General features: G+C 34.8%; 1 protein-coding gene across 2 annotated transcripts in view; it reads left to right on the plus strand.

Moving 5' to 3' along the window:
- Positions 1-20,952, plus strand: part of LOC120636360 — a 40,102-nt gene extending 19,150 nt beyond the window's left edge. The window contains exons 5-9 of one of the 2 annotated variants that reach the window (XM_039907809.1): positions 4,144-4,222; positions 6,932-7,070; positions 11,165-11,258; positions 13,391-13,463; positions 18,759-20,952. In XM_039907809.1, coding sequence (XP_039763743.1) covers positions 4,144-4,222; positions 6,932-7,070; positions 11,165-11,251 — 305 coding nt within the window. In that variant the 3' untranslated portion in view covers positions 11,252-11,258; positions 13,391-13,463; positions 18,759-20,952. The remainder of the gene's footprint in view (positions 1-4,143; positions 4,223-6,931; positions 7,071-11,164; positions 11,259-13,390; positions 13,464-18,758) is intronic. The other variant, XM_039907810.1, reaches the window with a different exon arrangement.
- The last annotated feature ends 6,602 nt before the right edge of the window (positions 20,953-27,554 follow it).

Genomic DNA, 27,554 nt, shown 5'->3' on the forward strand with positions numbered 1-27,554 from the left:
GTTTCCTTCGGGAAATGAGATGAAAGTTTTTAACAATTTTACTTCATAGCTCCGTTAAATTTGAACCGATTTTAATAATTCTTTTTTTATTTCGAAGTATATATCCTTATCCAAATAAATAGTTTTATAATATAAATTTATTATGTACCTGCAAATTCCTCTTTAAATTATTCAAATTAGACGTATGTTTAGAAGTTACAACGGGTATAGAAAGGCTAAAAGCAAGAAAAATGCAGAGGGCCGCCCGGCCGCGTATTAAATAGTTTGGAAATAAAACTGTAGGTGGCGCTGCAGTAAGGTACTTCGTTTTTTTTAAGATTTTAAAACAGATAATAACCGATTTGATGCAGACAAAGTTGCGCGGGTCAGCTAGTAACATTCCAAAGTCGCAAGTCTATGCTATGAAAATTTAACTTACGTTCGGTAAATTTTGCTTCAAAATTGGAAAAAAATAAACAACTAGTGAAATTTCGGATTCGGTTTGTATCTTATGTGAATAGTCATTCATGGTATATAGTAGCGTAACAGTTTAGCCAAATTTACAATTGTACTAATCTTAGTAGTAAAGCACACTGCCGAGTCGAAATCTTTGTTTTTTCGGTTATAAAATGTACTGTGGCAAGTCGAGCTGCTTGTACAATCGGTCACTAGAGGTACGCCTTAAGTAGATGTCCTTCCATGCTTAAATACGGCCCACCAAAGTCAAATTGTAGAATACAGAGAGCATTTGCACCTAAAGTTACAGTAAATTTTGGTAAACTGGTTTTGTATTGAAAACTTCGAGCACTGATACCTAACAACCGCGCTCAATTCAATGTTATCCATTTTCAACAACACGCTCCGAGAAAAAGTAAACAAAAGAATTCCATTTCTAAAAAAAAATGGATTGTGTGGTTTTATAAAACCACAGTAAAAGTGAAACCTTTTTTCACTTTTTAGACATTTAACAAAACATTTTTGGAATAATATTCCATTAAGTATATAAATATCGCTTCATCAATCTTAACTCTATACTTGTAAAATCGGAATGATAAAAGTAGACTAGGCCTGGAGGCCTAGTAATATTTTTATTGAACTCTGTATCTTAGAGTACGACATACAAAATACTTAACAATTTTTCCGATGATATATCATATTAAAAAACTGAAAACAGTATTTTCGTATATTTCGTTCAGTCATTTTCATCTGTTTTTCAATTATTTTCATTCATTCTATTATCAATTCCATCTCCATAATGAATTTCACAGTTTATAAAATAAGTAACCTATATTTCATGGACCACTGGCACAAATGAGTGGTCGTCTATACACTACACGGTCAGTAGATGTAAACTATAGGCGCCGCCTAGGTGAAAACTTTATGCCCACTCCGCGGCCGGCCGTCACGCGACATGCAACACACAGTCGATAAAGTCTGAGCAGATTCAATGAAAGTTTCACTTTAACAACAGATTTTCAATTTTGTCAATTAGTCTAGTGGACAAGGTGAAAATGGTACAAAATAGAGATACTGCTCTTAAAATTATGTGCGATAGCGCATTGGATCCGGAATGACGCCTAAAAAAAAGTGCCAAAAGCCTGTATTATTAGCACATAAAAAATTGCAATAGTTAGAAACAATTAAAGATAAAAAAAATGTTATTTCGTTTTTTGCCAATATTTCTAAGAATTTTCAAATAAAAAACTCCCAATCCCTGGAACTCTATACATCTCTTTTATTTATAAATTTCATTTAACGCTAAAAATAGGTCTGCGCCCGACATTTTCTATTGCGCGCGCGGCGTCAAAAGCGAGTACGGCACATTAATTAATTTATTTTAAAAATTATGGTGTGTTTTGAACCCTATAAATAATTTCTTCCCGTTGGAAATTTTACTCAAGTTATTTTTGCAACAAGTTATACACAATTGTTAACTATCGAAATTTTCTCGAACTTCCGTCTTAATTGTATATGAAAAAAAAATGTTTAAATAATAGTTGTAAAAATTTTTTGCGTCATAAAGCTATTCTTACGTACATACAGACTTGACAAGACAGTAGAAAATATTGCTTGTTTTAATTTACATTACTTGGATTTCTCAGTTTTTGTTACTTGAACAATCCAAGTAATGTAATTTTTTTTTTCCTTATTCATCATATTATCGTTTTTTATTTTTACCAGATTTTAAATGATTAGCAAAAAATAAAAATTCCCGCCTTTTGTTGTTAAATTTTAAAAAATTAATCTTAATAAAGTATAAATATTTTTTTTTACTATATTGTATGTAAGAAAGGCTCTACGAAGCGAATATTTTTAAAACTATTATTTAAACTGTTTTTTTCACTTACCATTAACGCGAAAGTTCGAGAAAAAGTGTTCAGAACACGCCATAATTTATTAAAATTAAAAAAAAAATTCAATCCCTTAAATAAAATAATGAATGTGTCGTACTAGCTTTTGACGCCGCGCGCTCAATTTAATAATGTCACGCGTCGTATACCTATTTTCAGCGTTAAATAAATAATGGAGATAGAGTTCCGGGAGTTGGGAGTTTTTTCCTTTTTCAGATTTTTTTTTAAATTTCTTAAATATTAAAAGTGAAATGAATGAATTAAATATTAAGAATGAATATGATATATTGGCAGAAAACGAAACACCATTGTTTATAACTATTGCAATTTTTTACGTGCTAATAGCATGTGCAAAGCTTTTGGCACAAGCTTGTAGACGTCATTCCGGATCCAATGATCGCACAGATTTTTAAAAGCAGTATCTCTATATTGTTCCATTTTCAACTGGTCGACTATATACTAGACTGAATATCCATAGCCAGCCAGCATTAACTTTTTTTTATCCAAAAAGTTCATACGTTACGAACGTGTCGAGGTCGACGGTGACTCCAACCTATTCCTAGTTATTCCCCTACCAAAAAAAAAAATCAAAATCAATTATCTAAATCATTTGAGACAGTAACAGCACAAATAATAATTAATTGTTAATGATATATTTTTAGGAGACAGTGAGAAAAATGTAACGAATTAAAATATAGTGAGGATGTCTTCATTGCTGTTTTTATATGTAAATTCAGTTACGTTAGTGACCGCAAAATTCGAAATGTAGTTTTGGATCGACTTGTTATATATTACTTTTTTATCCGAAGTTCCCACTTTTTCTTAACCTTTCGAATGTCAGGCAGAGCCCCGAAGTTAGTAGTTACTAAATTTGTCCTGAAAGTTGGCTCTGTTGTTACGCTACCATATTGTTTTGCGGCGGAAGCTGAGACGCACATCGGTGTAACGCGTAAATACTAAAAAAAGAGTATGATAAATGAATTTCTTATTTATTTATAGTATTTTTCTGTTTTTCTCAACATTTTTAGAAAATAAAAAAAGCATACACTTAATGTGGTAACGTGGATAGAAAAGGCAGCCTTATCGCCAAGTAGCGATGTCAGCCATCTCTGTTTCATCATGCCTGTTTTTCTCTCGCCAGACAGAATAAAATTGTAAAAATGATGATGTTGAAAAGATCAACTGCTGAGTTTTTTGTCGGCTCACACACATATAGTTAACGTTTCAAAAGTGTTTATATTAGTAAATTTTGTTATCGATTTTGATGGAAGACCACATACAACCGTTCTCATTTCATGGATTAAAAAAAATACCGTTTTGTTCGCCTCAGCTCTCGTTTAAATTATATCGAATCCCCAATAGCCCAATTGATTTAGGAGCAAACTGAAATCAGCCAGTTGGGCTATTGTCACACCCACTCCTAGTACAAGCTTTAAGATTATTGGAGGAGATAACGGGATATTAGTCATGTTTGAAAGCCCGAGGAGAACCAAGGGTCCAGGGGCTTTGGATCCGTTACAAAATTACACACAAACTTATGCGCTCCAATTGATATTTTCAATTTGAACGTGAAATATTGGCTTGACAGAATAGGCTGATGAACATTCCTAATATTCTTCTGAAGCGAAGCTCTTTACGCACGCAAAAGTAAAACGAGCGAGCGATCTAGTTGAAAACTGTTTCTTTTATAAGTTGCGTAAAATGCTTCGCTTCGGTTGGGTGCATCATGATATTTTAATTTAATGTGTCTGTTTTATTATCGTGTAAGATGTGTCGCTAAGCGAGACCTACAGTCGATTGATTTGTTCTGCAGTCGCTGCGCCGCCGTGCGACCTCGTCTACAATGAACGATTGTCCAAAAAATGCAAACATTGCGATATCATGGAGTTCAGGTTTGGTATACGCTTATGCTCGTTTACAAACTTTTATATATATATTATTTTTTCCGTATATATTTATTATCCAATATGATTTTTTTTGTGTTTCGCGATTTCATTGAATTCCAGCGAAAGGCTTGAAAGGCAACGGCGACAACTTGTTAATTGCATGACTTTTTTATTAGCGACGACAAAAAAAAGGGTACTAAAGTTTTAGTTTAACTATTTATTAGCAATTCAGATGAATATGATCTTGCAAGTCTAAGACGGGGTGTTTCATGTCAACATCAATGACCCATCAACATCAAAATCGACGTGTGTAACAACTTAAATTTAACTTATAGAGAATAAAGATATTTTGAAAAAATATATAAATGTAATCTAAAAGATGAATTCGCAGCTTGTGAAGCAAAAGACATATTACCAGTGAATGCTATATTGAATTTTACCGTTCTTTGCGTAAATATAACGTATTATATTATCATTTAAGCCAATATTCCCTTATCCGTGTAAGTCCCAGTATCAATGTATGTAACTATGTATAAAATAAATCTTATATTTCTTAGAAACAATAAATTTTTTTGTGAGCAATGTTGCATTGCTCGCAAATCTCAAGTTCTAAAAGCCGGACTTACGACATTGAACTCATAAGGTACACTCTAAATGCACCTGTAAATTTTAATATATAGACACAAACAAAATTAGACGTCACAAATGACATTGAGTGAATTATGATTTAAATGCCGTACCGGGCTGGGCTTTCAGTTGATCGCATACTACGACACGAGCCGCTTTGTACGCATACATTTATTTAACCAGTTACGTTTTCAAGTGAGTTAACGAGACACAAGCGTTACCTGCGTAAATTTATCGAATTAATACAGAGCTATCAAATCATGGCGTTTGTTCGCCCATATAAAGTAAAGAACCATAGAAATCTTATGGTCAGACTAGAAATGCCATTTAGCACTTTAAGTACAGAAAACAATTATGGCCGCTCGACGGCTCCCAGCGTCCGTACCACTATATGTTAGGAGTGCAAATATATATATTTTTTATATCGATAGATTACACCCAAGCAGAATGCCCATCTGCAGGGCTAGCACAGACAGGAGACTATAATATATCCGCCGACAGGGGATATAATTAACGTGTCCATCTGCTAAGCACGGTAACATAGGATAGGAGAATATTACCCCCGTTTATTGTTGCAACATATATATTATTTGGATATTATTTCCACTTGGGCGCAGTGCTCTAAGAGTTGATAAAGGTGTGGGAGAAAAAAAATTATTTTCCCCGGGGAGATAATGGTCTCATGCTAGCCGTTCTGATGGTAAGTACTAAACCATCGCCTATATACAAGAAAACGTAAAGCAGGGCAAGCGAGGAACTCGTCCAGCCTTGCCGCCCGGTGTCCATCAACTTAAGCCTCATGATATAATTAATTACGCCTCCCTTCAGACCGGAACACAGCATTAAAACAATGCTGCTTTGCGTGAGCATAGCATGGCGGTAGTACTTCCCCGTACGAGCTCTGTCGCAAAAAGCTCGACTGCTACTTTCTAAAACTAATAAGTACGCGCTGGGAGTTAATTTATGTTTTTTTTTTACAACGGCGTACGGCGGCCGCTGGTTATAAGAGGCAATTAATGTAGTTATAAAAGTAACAATGAAGACGCCAACCGTTACAAATTTTTTGTTAAAATTATAGTGCTCTGAGTCTCGTTCGCGGCGACAAGGTAACGCGTACGCAACAATCCTAGTGTCTTGTTACTAAGATTTCTTTGAAAGTGACAGATCTACGCTAACGCCGATGTGAGGTTTGCTTACTTGAAGAAACTGGTTTAGTTATTTTTTATTGGAGTTATACTTCTTTTGGCGCGTTAGGAAAAAATGATGAGAGTAAATTTTACGATGCGCGCGCACACCGTCACAAAAAAGCGACACCCTGAAGTTACTAGTTACTATATTAGGTTTGACAGTGTACACTTTCAATTGTCAAAGTCTGCGGGCTCATTCCGGTGATTTAATTGATTCAATTGTACAAAAATCGCAAATTTTAATGTTGACTTAAACTTGGTTTTTCCGATAATGAATCTAGTAGTATACCAAATTTAATTGTTTATTATGTCAATTTCTTTAATTATGTACAAATATTTTTTCTTGTGTTACTTAAATAAACTTACTTAACTAGATAATGCTTTATCATACAACTTTCAATGTATTAAATACCTTTTTCTCTATTGTTAGTGTCGTTATTTCTACAAACGAAGAATAAAGCGAGAGATAAAATTTTTGAAAAGATTTTTATCTTGTTACGCCAAAGAAGTATAACATCGAACGCGTTCACATAAGTAAATACACGTTTTTTTTTAATTGTAATAACCGAGCGGTGATGGGCTTGTGGTCAAGGTTTCGGCATCCCATTTGGAGGGACCGAACCAAACCTGTATGCCTGGAACCTGGGAGATGTTCTCTATGGCGTGTGAAGTCTACCAATCCGGGCACCGGGGCTCGACCCATCTCACTCTCGGAGACCAGTAGTCCTGGACTGGGTCGGTAACGACGATGATGAATGTGTAGAATTTCCGCGGCCGCGGCTCGTGTCGTCCGTAACGTGGGATCAGCTACCCGTGCAACACGCATCCACTGCTGTTTGTATCGCTGGGCCTTCGCGGGGCTTCGGCCGTATCATGTTGTAATCAATGTAACTACTTTTAGGTTGGATCACAACCTTAAAAAGTTATATGAGATGCGCGATTCGAAAAATATGCTGATGAAAAAGACTGAAACTTTGGAAAAGCAATCTGCAAAGCTGCGCTCCATTTTAAAGAAAATTCTAAAACCTACGGTAACGAGGGTTAGTAATATTTGAAGCTATTTGCAGTGAGATGTCCTGAGAATATTTGGGTGTTGAAACTCGATGTAACGAGAATGCGTCTCGAGAATAAGGTAGAATACATTAAATATAAATATACTACGAGAATACGCACATCGCCATCCAGGCCCAAAGTAATCGTAGCTTGTGTTATGGGTTCTAAAATAGCCGATGAATATTTATATGAATGTAATGCACATACGTATAATATCAAGATAAACACCCATCAGAGCTAGCTATCCGAGCGAGCTATTATTATATATTTTTTATTCTGTCCCCGGGGAGATAATTATCTCCTGCCCATGCTAGCCGAGCAGACACTGAAAAACATTCATGTCCATCGCACACACATTTTCCAGTTGTGGGAATCGGCCTTGGACGCAGAAAGCAGGGTCACTGCCCACTGTGCTAACCGGCTGTCTAAACACATTTTAAATAAATAAATAAATTTACCTATTTTAGTTACCATGGAAACTTGTATAATATGTAGATAAATAAACGAACACATTAGGAGAGAATGGGATGGAATACAAAATAACATATTTTATTTCCTATTTCAGGAAAGTAAATAATACTTATTTAATATAATATATTCATATAATATATTTAATTTAATATAATATACATTAAAGTATTTAAAAAATGTTAACTTGGTTTAATGTAAAAATTATTAAATAAAAAACCAATTTATACTGAGATTGAATGTAATACAGGAGTATACACTCTTTGTCTATCTCACTATCTCTAAGGCTACTTTTCAGTAGTGGCGGTTAGAACAAATGGAGTTAGGTGTGGTAGTGCAGTTAACTCTAGGCCTATAACATGCACTTATGAAACGTTCATACATACATGTTTACATAACTGTCAGGGGATGGTGATAACTTCGTTCGCCTACTTAAACCTAAAGCTACGAGGGTTCCAAACGCGCCCTGGTCTAAGAAGAGCCCACAACAAACTTAGCCGGGTAATTTGTTTTTTGTAATCACCATCTCACAGTAAATTTATTTAGCTATGAAGCTTGAGCAATTCACACCCAACCTTTTTTATCGTTTAAGTAATCCTTAATATTATATTATATATAATAGGATTTTTCTGTAAGCTTACGTTTTTAAAAAAAAAATTATGCGTCCTGTTATGTAATATTTTCAATATTATAGTCGTAAAAAAGTAATAGGCCCGTTTTGACATTTGTCATTGCTACGTAACTAGTTATGGAACCATACGACTTTGTACTCGATATTCACGGAGAGTGTTCTGGAACTGAGGAGCCGCGGTGAACGCGGTTTTTTTTAGCTGTAAACGAGCAGACTTGGGTCTTGGTGGGGTTAAACTGAACAATGTTTTGTGCACCCCATACGGACGCTTTGTCCAAGAGATCCTCAATTTCAGACACAAGCTTACTTCTGCACTCCACCAGCTGAGAAGGAGAGAGCTGTGCAGGCCCTTTATAGAGAGCATCACCCGTGCCATCATCTGCATAACAAAGGAAGCCATTATTGTCCAGCATGTCATTGATATGCAAAATAAACAGTGTGGGCGATAACACTGAACTCTGCGGAACGCCAGCATTAATGGGCTTAGGGTTAGAGCAAAAACCGTCGACTGCGACTTTAATGCTGCGCTCATTAAGGAAGCTGGCTATCCAAACGCACAAATTCTCAGGCGGCCCATAGGATGGTAGCTTCGAAAGAAGTGCCTTATGCCATACCCGATCGAAGGCTTTTATGATAGACTCCATCACCTTAGATAGTAGGGATGTGACTACGATTGGCCTGTAGTCAGCAGGGTCGCCTTTCTTGGGAACGGGATGCACCAAGGCAGTCTTCCAAGACGACGGAACCGTGCCGGCAGAGTAAGAGTGCTGAAACAGTCGCGTTAGAACCGGAGTCAGTTCAGGAGCGCACGTTTTAAGCACGACCGCAGGAATACCGTCAGGCCCACTGGCCTGGTTTACGACGAGAGAGAAAAGCGCCTTACGCACATAACTCTGGGTAAAACGAATGTCACACGAAGTGCTTAGACATCGCGGGATCAAAGGTGGTGTTCTCCCTCCATCATTAAGAGACGAGTTTGAGGCGAAGAGTGTGCACAAAATTTCGGCTTTCTCTTGGGCGGTGTGGGCAAGGGTATCATCCGGTTTGCGTAAAGGTGGAAATGTAGATCGGCAGAAGTTGCCTTGTATAGCTTTGGACATAGACCAGAAGGCACGCGTGCCAGAAGGCATCTTAACTAATCTCTGTCCAATTCTATCAATGTTGCTCAATCTAGCACTGGTTATAGCTTTTTTTTGTAGGTTCTGGAGGCAGCGTTAAAATTCTTTTTGAAATCCGCACTATTAGGGTCTTTGTTACGCAGTGCTGATGCCCACGATCTGTAACAGGCCTGTTTAAGGTTGTAAGCCTTATTACAGACCCCATTGAACCATTTTTGTGCGCGCCCTCCGATAGGTATGGATGAGTTTGGAATATAGCATTCCATACACTGGAGTATAGCGTCCGCAACGGCTTGAGCACAAGTATTTGGGTCATTTTCTGAAAAACAAAGCTGCGTCCACGGATATGACGCATAGAACTCTCGCAAGCCAGTTCAGTCAGCAGATCTATAGTGCCACACCCGTCGAGTGCCAGACACGCGAACGGTATATCCTAATGGAGCGTCGACGCTGACGTGGTAGTCGGCAGGATGACTCGTCAGGAACAAGTCCAAAAGTGACGGGGAATGATCCTCAATATCTGGTACCCTAGTCGGTACTGATACGAGTTGACTGAGGTCATAAGCCAGTACGAAATTGTAAGCAGACCTACCTGCGTGATCGGTGGTTCGTGATCCAAGCCATTCAACGTGGTGGGCATTAAAGTCTCCCAAGATAACCACCTCTGCAGTAGGGATCTGCTCAAGCACACTGTCTACAGCTTTTTGAACGTGGTCGAAGAGACGGTCCGTTTCAGCATTACCACTATGGGATCTGTACAGGCATGCATAGACACGAGTTTTGCCCCCGAAGTCTGTTCGCAACCAAAGGAGAGACAGATCCCCAGCCTCGAAGCGATGGAAACGCTGACTACACAAATCCCCTCTGACATACACCCACACGCCAGCCCGCGGCAGAAATAGGTGTTCTAAGGTGTAGCCCGGATAATTCAGGTAGGATGTATCATTAGGGTAAAGAAATCTGAGTCTCCTTTAAAAACAGTAAAGCCGGCTTTGCCGTTTCAAGATGGTGATGGACGGCACTAAGGTTAGAATGCAAGCCCCTGATGTTGCAGAAGTTTACACATAGTGTGGAACGAGATGCCGCTGTAGAACGTTTATACTTTCGTCTACTTTTCATAATACGTGTGTGAGCATATTAAACTAGGGGGGGGCGGATATATGAAAAATGCAGGGAAATATCCACTCCGAGTTGCACAGGTTGTTTGGGTTACTGGCGCGGGGGACGGCAGGGCCCTCAATCCAAACCGCTGAATGACCGGTGGGTTCCACTCCGGCACTCCGGTCATTCACCGGGCTTTTTTCGTCAGTGGCGGGGCAGCCTCCTGAGACGGGACATCTCGGGTTCGGGCCCCCTCCGGACTAACGGTAACACTGTATGTAATAGATTTTTATTTTATTGTTTCGTTCAGTTACGTTGCAAGTTACATTCTATGGTCTTGCACAAATGTCGAAACGGGCCTATTACATTTTTACTACTATAAAATATTATCTAGGCTTGAATTTGGGTTATGTTTTAGTCTTAACGACGCTTTATCGAAAACCAAAGAGTTATTACCCCTTGAATAAGCAAGCTTTTCAAAAATAAATTTTCACCTTCGTTGTGGTGGCTCTGAAACTTGATTTCTGAGCACTTATATTTTATTAAAGTTCCAAGCGGCTACGCGTATAAATTCTTTGATCCAAACGTATTTTAGTACGATGGGATGTTTTGGGATATTTTTTTTTAAATTTAATAAGACAGAACTATGATTAAAAAGTATCAGTACCTATAAGTCTAAGCTCCATACGTCCACAACAAGCATCAATTTTAATTTGCTATCGGAAGTTAGCAGATATTTTTTTGACAACCTTTTTTTTTTTAGGCTGACATGGCAGAGCAATTCGTAAAAAGATTCCTGAGCTCTAAAAAGCAGCTGCAGCGTTTGAAGGCTCAATATAAATATTTGTGAGGACCTGGTAATTACTCTCCTAACTTAATCAGCATGACTTTTTCAAACTAACGATTGGTACAACTTATTGCATGTATTTATGCTATTTCTCTTGCGAAATGTCAAAAATTGGTGACCTCGCCTCGCTGTTGAAAAGCCTTTACTTATTTTACTGTATTGTTTCTTTTTTTTGGTGTGGCAACCCTGCAATTAACAGCTGTTCAAACGTTCTCTTTGAATTTTTTTTGTTTTAATTATTAATTTGTGTGTATTTATTGCCCAAATCCAATCTAATCGTTTCATTTAAACATAAATCAATAGTTTTGTGCGATGTGCGGATTGTATTGAAGTTTTCGTAAATGAAAATCAAATGACATTTCGGTAAGAACAAATTGAATTTATAACAATTATTTCGTTGATATTTCGGTGTTCTGATAGTTTTATTAGCATAAGAACAGATATCCAGCACACTGAAAATCATTAAGTGTGTTTGCAATCACACATAATATCCATAATAGCGAACATTTGTAAGCACAACACACAACAGTCATCGCGAGTTCTTTTTGCTAATAGTTCCTTGTTATAAGCAAACTAAATACAAAATGATGACCCGCAAAGCCCTATTGGCGCATCAGGAGCAATCCAAACGACAACTGGCTTTAAAAGAATAAAAGGCAAGCAAGGAACTATGTACCCAACCGAATAGCGAGAGAGATGAAAACGAAAAGGAACTGTTAGGTGTGCTTCGAAAGCTGAATTATAAACTTTACATATACGCTATCGACATAGTTGAAGAACGGGATAGGCTACTGTTATTGGTAGATAGGTTTGATGAGTGTCGTGCTGAGTACGAGGAGGCCCTGAGTCAGGTTAAACCTCTACAGCGAGAGCTACGTAATGCCCACCACCTTATCACAGAGTTGGAAGAGGCTGCACACAACACACCAGCACAGCACACTCAGTCTCTACGAGGAACTAGTAGATATTGATTCCTGCTGATATGGACATGTCTACTGCTCAGAAAAAATCTGTGGTTATAAACTCTAACACAACAGTAGTACGTCCCGGCAGCAGTAAGAAACTTAAAAAAATATATTAAATTAAACCAATTTATAAAAAAAAAACTCAGAAATTGTTAAAAATACAGAAACAATCTTCTAAAGCCTTAAGACCCAAAATAGTCTAGATTTATTTAAACAAATAAAAATGTATCATACTCAACTAGAAGCTAATAAATTGAGATATGAATCTGACACACATGTTTTAGAATCACAGATTAGCCAGATTGCAAACTTTCACTAAGGACACTGGCAGGTCAATATGACCAATATCAAAAACAAATGAATGAATACACCCAGACTACAGATGAAATAGCAAAAGAGGCAGAAAACAAAATTATCTATACACAAACTAGCTTCCCCTGTATTGATGAAGGTATAGTTTGTCATCCCCAGTCTGTGTTACCAGCATCATCACCCTTAAAGTGGAAGGTGTGTGATCGATTCAATGTCTCAAAATTAAGTCACCCTAACAGTTCCTTCACCCAAGTAAATCTAAATCCACAAAAACATATATGTATAGCAATGAGATTGGATGTTATATGGGCTTATTTCTTAATGCACATCTACATAAATAAATAATGTAAAACTAGAGATAGTTTTGACTTTGCAACAAATTTAACTTTACTTATTGAAAATAGAGGCTATAATAACAAAACTGAATTGATAAAAAATTACAATTTCTTAGATTCTTTGAATGTTAATAGTATTATTATGTATACATTTCCATATTCAATATCTATTTCAATATGGTTATTTCATACCATAACTAGTTGGTCTAAGAAAGAACGCATAAGTACACATGGTATTATTAAGATAAAAATAAAACTGAAACTTCAAATAGTTCTTATTTATGTGGCCACAACTGTATGCGTCTTACAAACCGCTCATATGTATGTAAATCACATACATATTCTAACATGTTTGGTATTTTACACACTCGCGTACACACACAACCACTACAGACTCATATGCACACACGCGCACACTTTAACACACAATTATTTATTCCTCATACTTTTTGGGACCTAGTAGCACAGGTTTTTCGCAGATACTGCATGCATTTATATTTAAACCTGAAAAATGATTATTACTTTTTTAGGCGCTGCTGCAACTGTTGACACACTACGCGAGCGGAACAAGCTTACCAATGGCGAAGATCATTATAAATAGCGGTAACGTTATATATATTTTTTTTAATAAATAATATCAAAACTTTCTCTATTCAAATAGGGGTTATTCAATCTCCGAAGAAAATTCACGCAAGTTACGACACGAAGTCACATTTAAATAGTAGATTGCCCTACAAGGGGATACGTTACGGCCCCCGGCTTGAATCCTAAGCAAATGAGGGGATATTAAAGATAATATAAATCTTAATCTTAGAACAACTCGAGAGGAGCGAGGGTATTGGATAGAAGCAGTCGTTACTTTGCGGAATTCCATGATGTACAATGAAAATTAGTCTTATGATGACGGCTAATACACCGGGAGCTATCTTTGCATCGTTCGAGTCCATACAGGACTGAAGTGTATCGAAATGCACCCGTAATTATAAACATTAAAACATATGAATACCATCATATTTCCAAGGGCCCAGATTGAGCGAAAACATAAAAATATGAAATTTTATCGATACAAAAAAATACGTAATCGCATCCTAATTTTTAAGTATTATCAATTTGTTTTCAATCTGTTGCATAGTACAGAGACAATATTTAATTACATAGTTCCTATGAATATTATCCATGCCCATAATAGCCATCTCAAAAAAAAAATTGTATATTTTATGAGCTATTAAAATAAAATGTATTTGGCGCTTACTAAATTCTTATTCCGCGCAATATAATATTGTCTGTCTCACCACACTCGAGGTTTCGAACATGTTTTATTCGCGTTTGTGCGCGTCAAGAAAATAATTTATTGTGAATTTTGTATTTGTAAACCGTGTCGAACCGTGTAAAAAGGAAAATACAGCAAACAAAATAAAATACAATAAAAGAGGACATAAAAAGATGAAATTCAAATAATGGCTAATTGTATTTAATAGTAATTCAAAATTACAATTTTCTAATTTACCTCCTTATATTCATTATTATTGTTCCGTTGATATATACTTACAAACATAGACCTTCGTTTGTTTATTTTAGAGTACACAATGCAATGTACTATGAGCGATAAAGTAATGATGGCGGGCGCAGTATATGCAAAAAAAGAAAGATGCTTTTGTTTTACTACTGCCACGTTCGTGTTGGTCCCACTTAGCAGGATATGATCGTCAGTATTTTATACTATTATACATATTTTATACTAAAATAAATGGTTTGAGAGAATTCATGCCGAATATGATGAACTCGAATAATGAAATATTTGGGATTTACAATTATTTCGTATTTCAGAGTTATTGCAACACATATAAGCATAGGATAAGCTGATGAATACGATCCGACAAATTCCAAATTCAAATTTTCTTTATTCATGTAGGTCTATCATGCACTTATGAAGCGTTCATACATATATGTTTACATAATTGTAAGGGGATGGTTATAAATTCGTAAGCCAACTTAAACCTAAATCTACGAGGGTTGCAAATGCGCCCTGGTCTAAGACAAAATTAGCCGGGTAATTTTTTTTTTTGTTATCAACATATCACAGTTTATTTATATTAAGCTATGAAGCTAGAGCAATTGACACCCAAGCTTTTTTATCGTTCAAGTAATCCTTAATATTATAATAGGATTTTTCTGAAACTTTGAACTTATTGAGAGACATCTCAAAGATTTCATTTGGTAATTTTTTATAAATTATTATTATGATGTAGTTTTTATGTTTTTTTTTGGGTAAATCAAACTTGATGAACTACTGTAAAAATCAAATCTAAAAGTAGCGAGTTTGCTTTATACCCCCTCTAAAGCGGTAACGTAAGACAGTATCCCCTTGTTGGACAATCTTCTATTTAAATCTGACGGTTTAGCTTGCGTATATTCATAGCCAATGTACATGACATTAGGCCGATAATCTTCATTCCTGTATAGACTCGAACAATGCATTTATGGATTTATAACTATACTACACCATACAAATACAACTGGTTTTCGCGGAGTATAACAAATGAAGCTTTATTGTCATTGTATATAGTAGAGAGGTTTAGGGGCGCCCAAAACAAAGGTGACTAACAATGTAACCTCGAGGAGAATATTCTACTTTACACACCTTGCGAGACAATACAATCAGTATACAATCGGCTAGTAGTCTAATCGACAAGTTGAAAATGGAACAAAATACAGATACTGCTCTTAAAATTATATGTACCATACCATTTTCGCATAGTCTTAGTCTATATATATAAAAAGCAATGCCACTTTCATTGTAATTTTATAACTCAAAAACGGGCTCACCTATCCAAATTAAATGTTTAGGCATTGTTCGGACTATTAAATAGTTGGTTTATGTGACGTTTGCACAAAATCGGTTGAGTGGTTCTTCATTAATCGCATTTTTTGTAACCAATAAATTCAATAAATGGCGGATCATTTTGTTACTGGGGACAAATTGACAAATCGAAATTTCAGACGGGGATTGTGCTGTCAAATCGGAACTATTTTCAGTGTTGACGGTATCAGCATGTTGTTATGTCATTCATGCGGTCATTTAATTTTGGACGTGCTTCGATTAAAGCAAATTGTTTTTAATATGATTTCAATAAGAAATTCATCTAATGTAACTTCGCTGTATTAGATGTGTTTTTACAATTTTTTATAAATATGCATCGGTGGGTTTTAGGAATCATGTTGTAAATGCGTATATTCAACCCCACAAGGAAGTTCTGTACCTTTCGCAGACGATATGCAGATATCACTAATTTATGTCCATTTCTGGAATTTTGATATAAATACGGGTGCATTTTCTATAAAATTCAGTCCTACATGGACTCGAGCGATGCAAAGATACCTCCCGGGTGTGTTAGTCGTTTATCATTCAGAAGTGGTACGATACAAAAGTCTAGCCCGCGTGAAATGAAATGAAAATGAAAATACACTTTAGTGTACACCTAACAGAAATTAAATTATAAACAAAAACAACACAATAAAATACAGGTACAATGGGCGGCCTTATCGCTAAAAAGCGATGTCTGCCAGGCAACCCAATCAAGGAAAGGAAATAAAAAAACACAGACTTAAGGGTTAGGTTGCAACAAGAGCAGAGCAGTTAACAAATTAAAATAAATATATATATCAATTATTATATCATACAAAGTACAAGCCTACAACACAAAGAAAAGTGACCCAAAAACTACTACTAATTAGGGCATAAAATGTTTTTAAGGAGTCTTTTGAAAATCGGTAGTAACTGCGCGCGCCTAATTTGAAAGGGGAGAGAGTTCCATAGCCTGCCAGCTTCAACTGAAAAGGATTTAGGATAGAAAGAAGTACTATGGGAAGAAATTTTTAGATTATCTTCAGAACGGAGAGAGCGACAGTGAGAATCACTGAGAAACTCAAACCGTTCTTTAAGATATGGAGGAGTAGCTGGATTGAACAGAACACAGTATAAGAGAGAAAGAATATGAATATTGCTGCGAAGGCGAATTTGAAGCCACTCGAGTTTGTCGCGAAATTCTGAAATGTGATCATATTTACGAAGGCCAAATATGAACCGTATGCAAAGATTTTGAATGCGCTCGAGTTTATTAAATTGCTCCATAGTTAAATCAAGATAGCAAGTATCAGCATAATCAAGAATTGGAAAGAGGAGATATTGAGCTAGCGCAATTTTAGTTGGTATGGAAAGGAAATTACGTAATCGCCGAAGAGAACCTACAGCTGCAAACATCTTCCTGCTCACCTCACTAATCTGGGGAACCCAAGAAAGAAATCTGTCAAAAACAACCCCAAGATTCATGACTGTGTCACTAAATCGTAATTGGACTCCATCAAAAACAACAGAAGGTAGGGCAGTCCAATCTATCCGTGAAATTAGATTCTGACTGCCTATTATAATTATTTTTGTTTTAGACGGATTTACCCTGAGTCCATAAGATCTACTCCATTGTACAACAGCTTCTAAGTCCTTATTTACTTGTTCAATCGCTTGGGGTAGATCTTGCAACTTAGATTGGGTATATATCTATCGATCGTATAGTGTATGATCGTCTGCATACAGGTGGTAGAGAGAGGATAAATTCTGAGTAATTGAACTAATGAAAATTGAAAACAGGAGAGGAGACAACACGCCACCTTGGGGCACACCGGCATTTATTGGACACTATTCTGAATATGAATTTTAAATCCGTATCCGCTGCCGGCGGCCGTGCAAGTAACTATGAAACCAGCCAATGACAATAGGAGATATGTTAAGAGAATATAAAATAGTTAAAAGTAGATCATGATCAACTTTATTAAATGCATTACTGAAATCTAATAATGCTAATACAGTTACAGATTGGTTATCCATGCCGAAGCGGATATCTTCAGTAATTTTAACTAAAGCAGTAGTCGTACTATGACTGGAACGAAAACCAGATTGAAATGGAATAAAAGGTTACATCGAGTAAGAAACAGGGTCATTTGTCTAAGAACTATCTGCTCAAAGACTTTGTACAAAAATGGGAGAATAGAGATAGGCCGATAATCAGAGAAGCATGCGGGATTCCGATTTTTAGGAATTGGAGTTACCTGTGCATTTTTCCAAGAACTAGGAAAAACGCCAGTATTAATAGAATTATTAAAGAGGAATGTTATGACAGGTGCTAGTATTTCAAGGAGTGGTGTGATCATCTTACGACTAATGCTGTCTGTACCAACAGCATCCGAGTTAACCTCTTCTCTTAACATCACTAACGTCAATATGACTAAAAATAAATGCGGGATCATTCGGGGTGGGCAAAGCTAAAATTTGATTTTTTGTATTTAATTTAGTAGTATGTACTATCAATTGTACACGAAGAGGAGAAGTGCTTATTAAGCTGGTTTAAATTAACCAGTAGTGCAGACCTGAGTTTGTTTGGTTGAATGCGCTAATCTCAGAAAATGCTGTTTCGATTTCGATTTTTTTTTGGATTGGTAGTATAAATGTAAGCTATATAACATCACGCTACCAATAGCTACCATTATTAATGAGAAATGTTGCTAAAACCGCTAAATTATCCTTTTTGAAAGCGTGTGAACATACGACTACTTTTTTGAAGATGACTTATTCGCGGACGAAGTCGCGCGGGTACGCTAGTATTTTATAGATGTGAAGGTGTGGTATTTGTTACCTATAATTCGGTCAACCGCTGAACCGATTTCAATTAAATTTGGCACAGAGATAGCTTGGCATACTAGACAGACAAAAAAACATTTTGTCCCAGGAAAATAATAGGCTCCTACGGGATTTTTAATAACATTTGATTCGTTATCAAACATCAAATCTTATCTGTTGTTGTGTTTGGTATTATTTAATGTTTTGAATTTTTATCATATTTTCAGACTAGAGCGGACATTGTGCTACTAATGGAGGTCTGAAAATCGCATAGCTGTTCTCCGTCATGCTCTATTTAAATAAATTAGTCATATAAGAGTTTTGTAGTCTTTCAGTTGTGTACCGAACTGTATTCAGATAGACCTTGGGTAGTTCGAATTGCAATTTTTGGTGTCACACTGGACAAGTGCTATTTTTTGTTCTTTATCCTTTCCCATACGGAAAAGGCAAAGGTATATCACCATAAAGCCATTGACAAGTGCTAAACTGCATGCTAGTAGTGTTCGATCAAAAATGCAATAGATATACAGTCCCATATAATACCAATAATAGCAATGAGAAATGCCCACCGGTTAGCAACTGTAGAAAAAGTTATACAATGCGGACGCATTTCAAGTCCAGTACACAACTGAGTTACCACGAAGAGGCGTTTTAATCCAATTGAAAGAAAAATATATTAATTGAGAAGCTATTTAGTCCTGCCTCATAGTTAATACTTTTACTGTCCGCATTACGCGCTACTACAATATTCATAAGTATTTATAATTAGATATTTATATTCAAATGAATGAAGAATTCAGGAAGAATGTTAGAGCTAATATAAGGATTTGTGCTTTTAAGTGGCTGTATTGTAAAGCAATAGCAAATTAAAAACAGGTAATGAAGTGGAGGTGTTATATGATTATGAGGAAGAAATGATAATAAACATTATCGTATTTTTGTAAGCCAAATAATAGGGTGGTTAAGTAGTTAGTGACATCCATAATAACAAAGAAGTAATTCGGCTGTGCTTCTTCGTTCCTGTTTATGTACTTAATGCGTACAAAAGCGTAGGCGAGATGATTACGAAAACTGACTCGAGGTTCACTACAGGAGTCTCTAAATTTGACAAAGGGCACACATACGTAAGCCCATCAATCACTAGTTATGGCAAATACTTGTAAAGTAATTTTCTCAAATAATGCGTGGAAATTAAAAGAATGCATAATCCAAATTCGACATGGAATGTTAACCAACAAAACGTTGCTTAACAACCAATGTTACGCAGATGTTATGAACCAATTGAAAAATATAGAAAATATTTTTTTAGAATAAATCTGATTTTTAATCTGAAATTTTAAATTTAGAGATATTTGTAACTGTTACTGACCTAATATGAAATAAAGTTCGGGTCAGCGCTCAAAAACGTCTGAACTAAACGGTTATGAGAATGCGAAAACGGTATGACATTCACGCCATTCTTCATTTGTTCGACGGCAGATGCACTTTGAAAATAGCATACTGCATGGTAAAACATGCACAAATTACTCAACTTAACTATGAAAAGATTGCGTATTTTTTTCAAGAAAATAAACTATTGTGTCATCATTTTAAACTATAGTTTTGCTTAGAAAAACAGTATTTTATTTAAATTTGCATCAAATATCAAAATCGATCACAAAACTAATCAAAATAAACAAAAAGTAATTCATCCGTCCTTTTCGGACGTGTTGCGCTGCTTAGACAAAAGAGACCAACTATATGTTCACTATATTCTGCTTGATTTGAACAAAGTAGTCGTTTATTATATATAAAAATTGTTGTAACTTTTTTTTAGTTCTATTATTTTGTTCTTCTAATTGTATGGCATGGTTTGTTAAATTTATTTCGGGAAAAACATTGTAGCGCGGTCGCGACGAGAAGAATATTTTGAATTTCTCCCAGGAAATTCCAAAATGGAACTCATAAAATAGATTTATGTAATGTGGTGTTTTGTTCACAAAATGTGTACATAAAAAAAATGTTTTGATAAAAAAAGAACCGACCTTGCTATACAACTAAAAAAAAGAAATATATATTTTCTACAACATTTTTAAGTCGGTGCCAAATAAAAGTTACTATGTTATTTTGACATTACAAAATACACTTTTCTATATAGATTAAACCAAACCACGATATTCAAATTTCTCCGATGAAATTCCAGAAAGTACTCATAAGATAGATTTATGTAAATGTATGTGGTGTTCATACAATTTGTACATAAAAAAAAATAATTGTAAAATAGAACCGACATTGTTATACATTAAATAAATATTTTCTACAAAATTTGTCATAAGTCTGTGTAAATTAAAATGGAGAAAGATACTATGTGTATTTTGACATTACAAAAGACACTTTTACTTCTATAGATTAAATAAAATGTTGTTCATAAAATTTGTACATAAAAAAATGTTTTGATAAAAAAGAACCGATCGAAAATGTGAAAAAAATATTAATACTTTCCTTGCTACTACTACACTACTACTATAAAAAAAGGAATAAGAAGTATATGATCTATACATAGTAACTTTGTAAATTTTACTTGGCACCGACCGTAAAATGTTGTAGAAAATATTTTTTCTTGTTTATTCGTTGTTTAATAAGGTCGGTCCTATTTTGTCAAAAAAAATATTTTTTTAAGTGCGTAGGTTTGCAATCATATCACCAGCACTTCACCATCAGCTCGTTTATTGTGACAAGTTCATATCATACCCTTGAACAGTAACTTCAGCATAGAGGGAACCATGAATTAGCTTAGCTTATTACTAAAATATATGCTACTATATTTTACATGCAACGAAAGAATTTGAAAGATCGTTGAAACACTCTTAAACGGCAACATTGCTAGTCGAAGTATTTGCGCGTTGTTTAAGTTGCACAGTTTCAGTTGCAAGTTGTTGTTTGAAAAGCAAAATTTATCCGTGGTGACATACGATTCAAATTAAAATATTTTAAATTTGAATTTCTTTACATGTACAGGTTATCTCGGGACACTTTTTTCGTAAATAATGTATTTGACCCGCCGTCCAATTTTAATTACGTCAGTGGAAAATGTAAATAAACTATTTTGATGCGGGCCAATATTATCAAAAATATATTTTCTATGCCAAAAGGGGCATCATTCATGACGTATAATCCTTACCAATATTAATGAATTAATTCAATTATTACTCTGGAAGGTCTATATTTTTTTATTAAAACGCGGGGCAGAGCTGGTGTAGTATAAATCACATTTGTTAAACGTACAAGTTTTTTTTAAAGGCATGCTAATGTAATAATTATAGGTCGGAAATACATTGTAATAAAATTAAACCACGGTTTTGCGTTTATTGTCGGAAATATGCGGCGACAGAAAAATACTTTTCGTTCTCTTGGAACATGCAATTTCTTTTTAGTTTTTATTTTGTAATTTCATAATGTAAACATGTAAACATTATATTGCACAAATACTAAATTTATGCGATTATATCGCATTGTGCGGCGCAACACCGAATCGACTCAACCGAACTCCGACTCCGACTCAGCTCAAATTAAGACATTATATTATCTTTCCCCGTATTAAAAAAAAATTAAAAGTTAGTTTGTTTGTTATGTGATTTTCGATTTTAATAATTCGTTAATTTATACAGAATTGTCTATATTCAATTTCAAGTAGAAATACTTGCAAAAGAAGCCAAAAAGAAGTTCGCGAATCCATATACCTATTCCCATATAATACATATCCCATATTATAACGCATTCCAATTCGAAAAAATTAGACTCAATTGTTACTTGAAGCATAAAGTTTTGGTTCTTAAAATAAACTTTTTGATATATTAGTGCCAGTCAAATCAACATTTCATGTAACATTTTATTTGAGTTCAGTCGTGTTGAGTCGATTTGGTTTGCGAAGGCCATAATAATTGTGCACCGTTCATAATGTCACTTTATATTAAACATTATCGTGCCTGTCAAGGTCCATATTGATTAAATGGTTATTTTGACGTACGACTTTATCTTGCGTTTTCGCTTATAAAATTGACATTCGATTTGTATTACTTGTTGATGGGGATTTCACTTAACAGGATGATAGGAATATGAATTCGCGAAAGTTATGACAGAAGTTTCACATAAACAATCTCATTACAAAATGCAATTGTCAGCTTAATCATGGTGACAACTATGGTTAAAGCATTCAAATTTGAGCTTTAAAATCATTAATTTATGCCAAACTTTTAAAATCGTCCTTATCTGCTAAATATTCAAACAACTGAATGTGGTATCGGGACAGTGTTGAGTCGAGAATGCCTTTAGGGTGATTTTATGGGCGGAGTTTTTTAAATTCCTTTTGTATATAATCTAAAACGCGCTGTTGCTTGACTTAGATTGTAAAGTTATCTTTAACTTAATTTTCAAGCTATAAATGTACCATGTATAAATGTAGTGTTATGTGTGTGTGTGTGTGTAAATGTACTGTGTATAAATAAATGTAATGTGTATTGATACCTACAATGGTATAAAATACATGTACACTATAATAAATACTAAAAATAACGCACCGAACTTAAAAAACCGGCTTTATGGGAAGTGGGTTTAAAAATCTGGAATGCTTCGCATAATTTAAGGGTACCTCAAATTGCGGTAGTGCGTTTTGGAGATGTGGGCATAATTTAGCTGAGAAACATGCGTTTAGTGTGTTTGGGATAACCTGTGGAGGAAGTGGAGGGAGTGGGGAAAATGGAGGACGGGGGATCAGCCTTAGTAGCATTTTAGAATGTTAATATTGATCGTCGTTTTCTTTGCTTCTTTAAGTAAGTACCGGTACCCAAAACTGATTAAATAAATTTTGCCCAGACTGTAACTTTGACCCACATTTATTTAATATAATATAAGGTTTTCTTTTTCGAATCCATAATTATAAGTTTAAGTTGTGTATAATAAAGTAAATGTAATATTATTCCGGGAACAGTAAGGGTCCCGTCTAGTCTCCTTTTACGCCTAGAAGCTACAAATCCAGGTCGAATACTAAAACGCTATTCAAAACTTAAGCGCACCTCTGCGCTGAATGAAGCGAAGCGCTGAACGACGATGGTACCATAGTTAAAAAAAAACGAAATTTTAACATTATTTTTCTTGAATTTGATAAATAAACTGCTTAGAGCCACAGAGTCCAAGCATTTTATACAAACATCGAAAACGGCATCGGAATGTTGTTCGCTTAATTGCTAAACAGCGCTTTGCTGTTTCTGTCTACGAGGTGTGGCTTCCGCTTGCTCGCTTGTTTCACTTGTGAGTTAGTTACTCATCCTGAACAAGCATGTAAAAGCTTTCACTTAGAAATTAATTGGAACAAATGTTCCGAGTGACATCAGAAGTGGCCTTAATATAGATAGCTTTCGTAATTAATTAATTTATATTTAAATAGGGTAATATATTCGAGGTTTTTTGTTGAACCTATTACAAAAAATCGAGAGGATATTACTTTTATTATTGTCGTTGTTGTAAATACTTTATGTTATTACTTTAATTTTTATTTTGTATAAAATGTAATTGAATAATATAATAATAGGAACGTTTGTCTGAGGTGTTGAATGAACAGAGAACTAGTTTTTAGCGTTTCACTGAATATGATAATTATAATTTGAGATGCCCTTAAATTTATTATCAAGCATAATTTTAAGTCTAATTAGTACTAAGCACAATTTTAAGTCGAATGTACCTATTACCATTAGTATCTGTGTAAAGATTTATAAATAATAATTTAATCAGAAATTAGATGTGTATTAAATTTTTTAGGATGTCCTTTTAATACTATAGGTTAATAAAAACACAGTTTACAGTACATATTTTATGAGAATAATAATGAAATAGAATTTTCGATCAAACTTGATGTTTATATAGGAATAAAATATAATTTAAATCAACAAGGCGCTTCATTTTTTAATAAACCCAACATAAAATTTTCTCAACAATTGTGTAGGGATCAAGGAGTCCTGTTTTAGATTCATAATAAAATTGTTGGTATATAGGTTTTTCTATGAAATCTGTATTTTATAAGTATTTATGTATATTTTGTAAAAATATTCATTAATCATCTTATTACCACCAGTAGTCTAGTCATTTAAGCTTAAATTAGGTAAGAATCTCGGAATTCGAGATACCCAGCTGTAAGTCTGTAAATACTTGTATATTGACACCCTAAAAGTTGTCTCAAAACCTACGACAGGAGGCACCGGTTGACCTGAAGTGCGCTCTCCGCCCTCTATTTCGAAAATGTATAAAAAAATTCTTAAACAAAATTTGTAGAGAATTTTGTATTCTACAATATTGTTAATAAATACAAATAACAAAGAAACGGGGTATTTCTAAAAAAGCGCAAAAAACCGATTTTTGTGACCTTTGACCTTGAAATTTAATAGTTGCTTACCATACCTACCATAATATGTAGGTTTTGAGACAACTTTTAGGGTGTCAATATAACAAGTATTTACAGACTTACAGTTGGGTATCTCGAATTCCGAGGTGAACTTACTGTAATGACTGTACTAAGTGTCTTTTATGCAAGTCTTTCATACGTGTTTTGTCTCACAGTTTTTTGAAAATGTCTTTTATGCGATCGTTTTCGTTTTATGCGATTGTTTTCTTTTTATGCCAGTTTTATCGCAAGTCTTAATTCAAGTCAAAAACCTCGTCCTTTTTAAAGCAGGGTTGAAATTTAAATAAACACTCCAAGAAATATAATTATTTATTCTTTATATATTAAGCCTCAGTACATTATAATGACAAAAAAAAAAAGAAGTACAGAATTTATTTGCAAAATTACTATTAATTTGCTACTAGGGCGTCCCCTAAGAAAATGCTTATAATTTAATTAATGTCTGTCTGTTCAGTAACACTAACTTATTTCTAACCAATCGAACGTTTTTGATTCATATAACTTATAACTCGTAAACTGCAATACTGATTTCCAAATACTCTTAGGTGTATTTAGGTGGGTTATCAATTATTATTGCTCCTACGCTACAGTTTTGAGAGGAGTATCTGATATTTTAATTTTTGTTCAAATATTTGGCAATGCGTGTAAACGACTCTGAAGAATAGATCTCTGGAGAATTTTGAAATTCAGGCCACAAAGGTGTTCAAGCTAAGCTTGATTTGATCTACAAAAAATCTTGATCTGAGCTAATTTTGAAATAGATCTCTCTTGTTTATGATGATAACCATAGATAACGTTATCATTTCTTCGTCGATGCTTCCAGTTCCTCTTTGAGCAGATTGGCAAGTGAGAACCGCAGCAGGTAGCAGAAAGGTGTTCTCTTTTTGAAGGGGTTAGGTTGCAAGAATTTTAAGCCTTAGAGAGTTACGTTATAGAAATCTGAAAAAAATGTAATAAATTATTATACTTAATATATAATTTAAAACTTCATTATAAGAGATTTTATCACTACTTTTCTCTTTAGTATTTTTCGCAAAGGAGGATTTTTGGAGATGTATTTTTTTGACGTTAGGCTCTGCTCCACGGACAATAGGAAACGACTCAATTCTTAATACATACACAACCATGCATAATAGACCAGGGTCGATAATTTTGAGACCAAAAAAAATAAAAGTAGGATGAAACCCATTTAAAAAGGACGAGAATATAACAAAAATTAAAGGAAAAATAATTTACGGCAGATCTGAGGTCGAGAAGTGGAAGGGGGTGAGTTTCTAAGGGTAAGAAACGGTGTATCACAATTTCCGGCAAACTACAAGTCCTATGGAATAAAATAAAATGACAAAGTTGTGGGTAATAAAAAAACCTTTTGGGATTACACTTTTTTCACATAACTTTCAAATAATCAAATTTTTGGTTTTTTATTTTTATCTTATGCAAAAAGTTTTTTTTACCAAATTTTGTGAAAACTTTACCTTTTTATGTTACGTTCTCTAGACACAATTTTTTTTGATTTGAAATATTCATTTTTTCACCTTATTTTGACTTAATATCGAAAAAACACGCTAATTTTCAATCGAAAATTCTCGCGTCCAAATATCAGCTTTCGATCGATCTTTTGGTCTTCGGGTAAGTGCTAGTAAATCTCAGGTTACCATTGTTGGCAGTAATTATTTTCTTTCTTCGTTATTTTACAATAGTCTCCCGCCAGATATCTTGAATGGTACGGTAATTCCGTTAAGCAGTTTGGTCACGATTCTTGGACTCATTGTGGATAATACCATGTCCTGGGTGCCACATGTTTCTGAAATGAGTCGTAAGATTTTTGGCACTGTTCGGTGCTTAAGGCGGTGGAAAAACTTTTTACCAATTAAAAAAAAACTAGCTAATACCTTATTACTGCCAATTTTGGATTATTCGAAGCACTGCTAAAAAACTTGAGAGACTGCAAAACTTATGTATACGTTTCATATTTGGTATACGTAAGTTTGATCATGTGTCCCAATATCGTGCTCAATTAAAGTGGCTACCAATTCGTTCCCGTAGAAACTTACACGCTCTTTCTCTCCTTTATTCAATCTTATATTATCCTCAATCTCCGCCTTACTTAAAAGAGCGATTTACCTTTCTTGGTAGCAATGTTCATTTAAATCTGAGAGCTAATAATGACAGCAAGTTACAGGTTTCTGCTAGTCGTACATTAGTGTATGGCAATTCTTTTAGGGAAAGGTGGCTAACCTTTGGAATGAGCTACCGAGAGAAATAAGACAGTCTAAATCTCTAAACATCTTTAAATCGCGCGTAAAAGACCATTTCCTATCCATCATGTAGTAAAATATGTAATGATTTATGTATTTATATATATATAATATACAGATAAATCATATATATGAGTATATATATATATATATATATATACTCAAATATATGATTATGAAGTTGGGAAGACGAGCTGAAACAGCTGGTCCACTATGGTGAAGGGTGGCACAGGATCGCACTGGCGAGAGCTGGAGGAGGCCTTTGGCGTGAGGCACACAGAGCTTGATTTAATGATAAAATTAAATGTAACTTTTCTCTGAAATAAAAGGCT

Source organism: Pararge aegeria, chromosome Z (assembly GCF_905163445.1).
Source record: "Pararge aegeria chromosome Z, ilParAegt1.1, whole genome shotgun sequence".
Lineage (NCBI taxonomy): Eukaryota > Metazoa > Arthropoda > Insecta > Lepidoptera > Nymphalidae > Pararge > Pararge aegeria.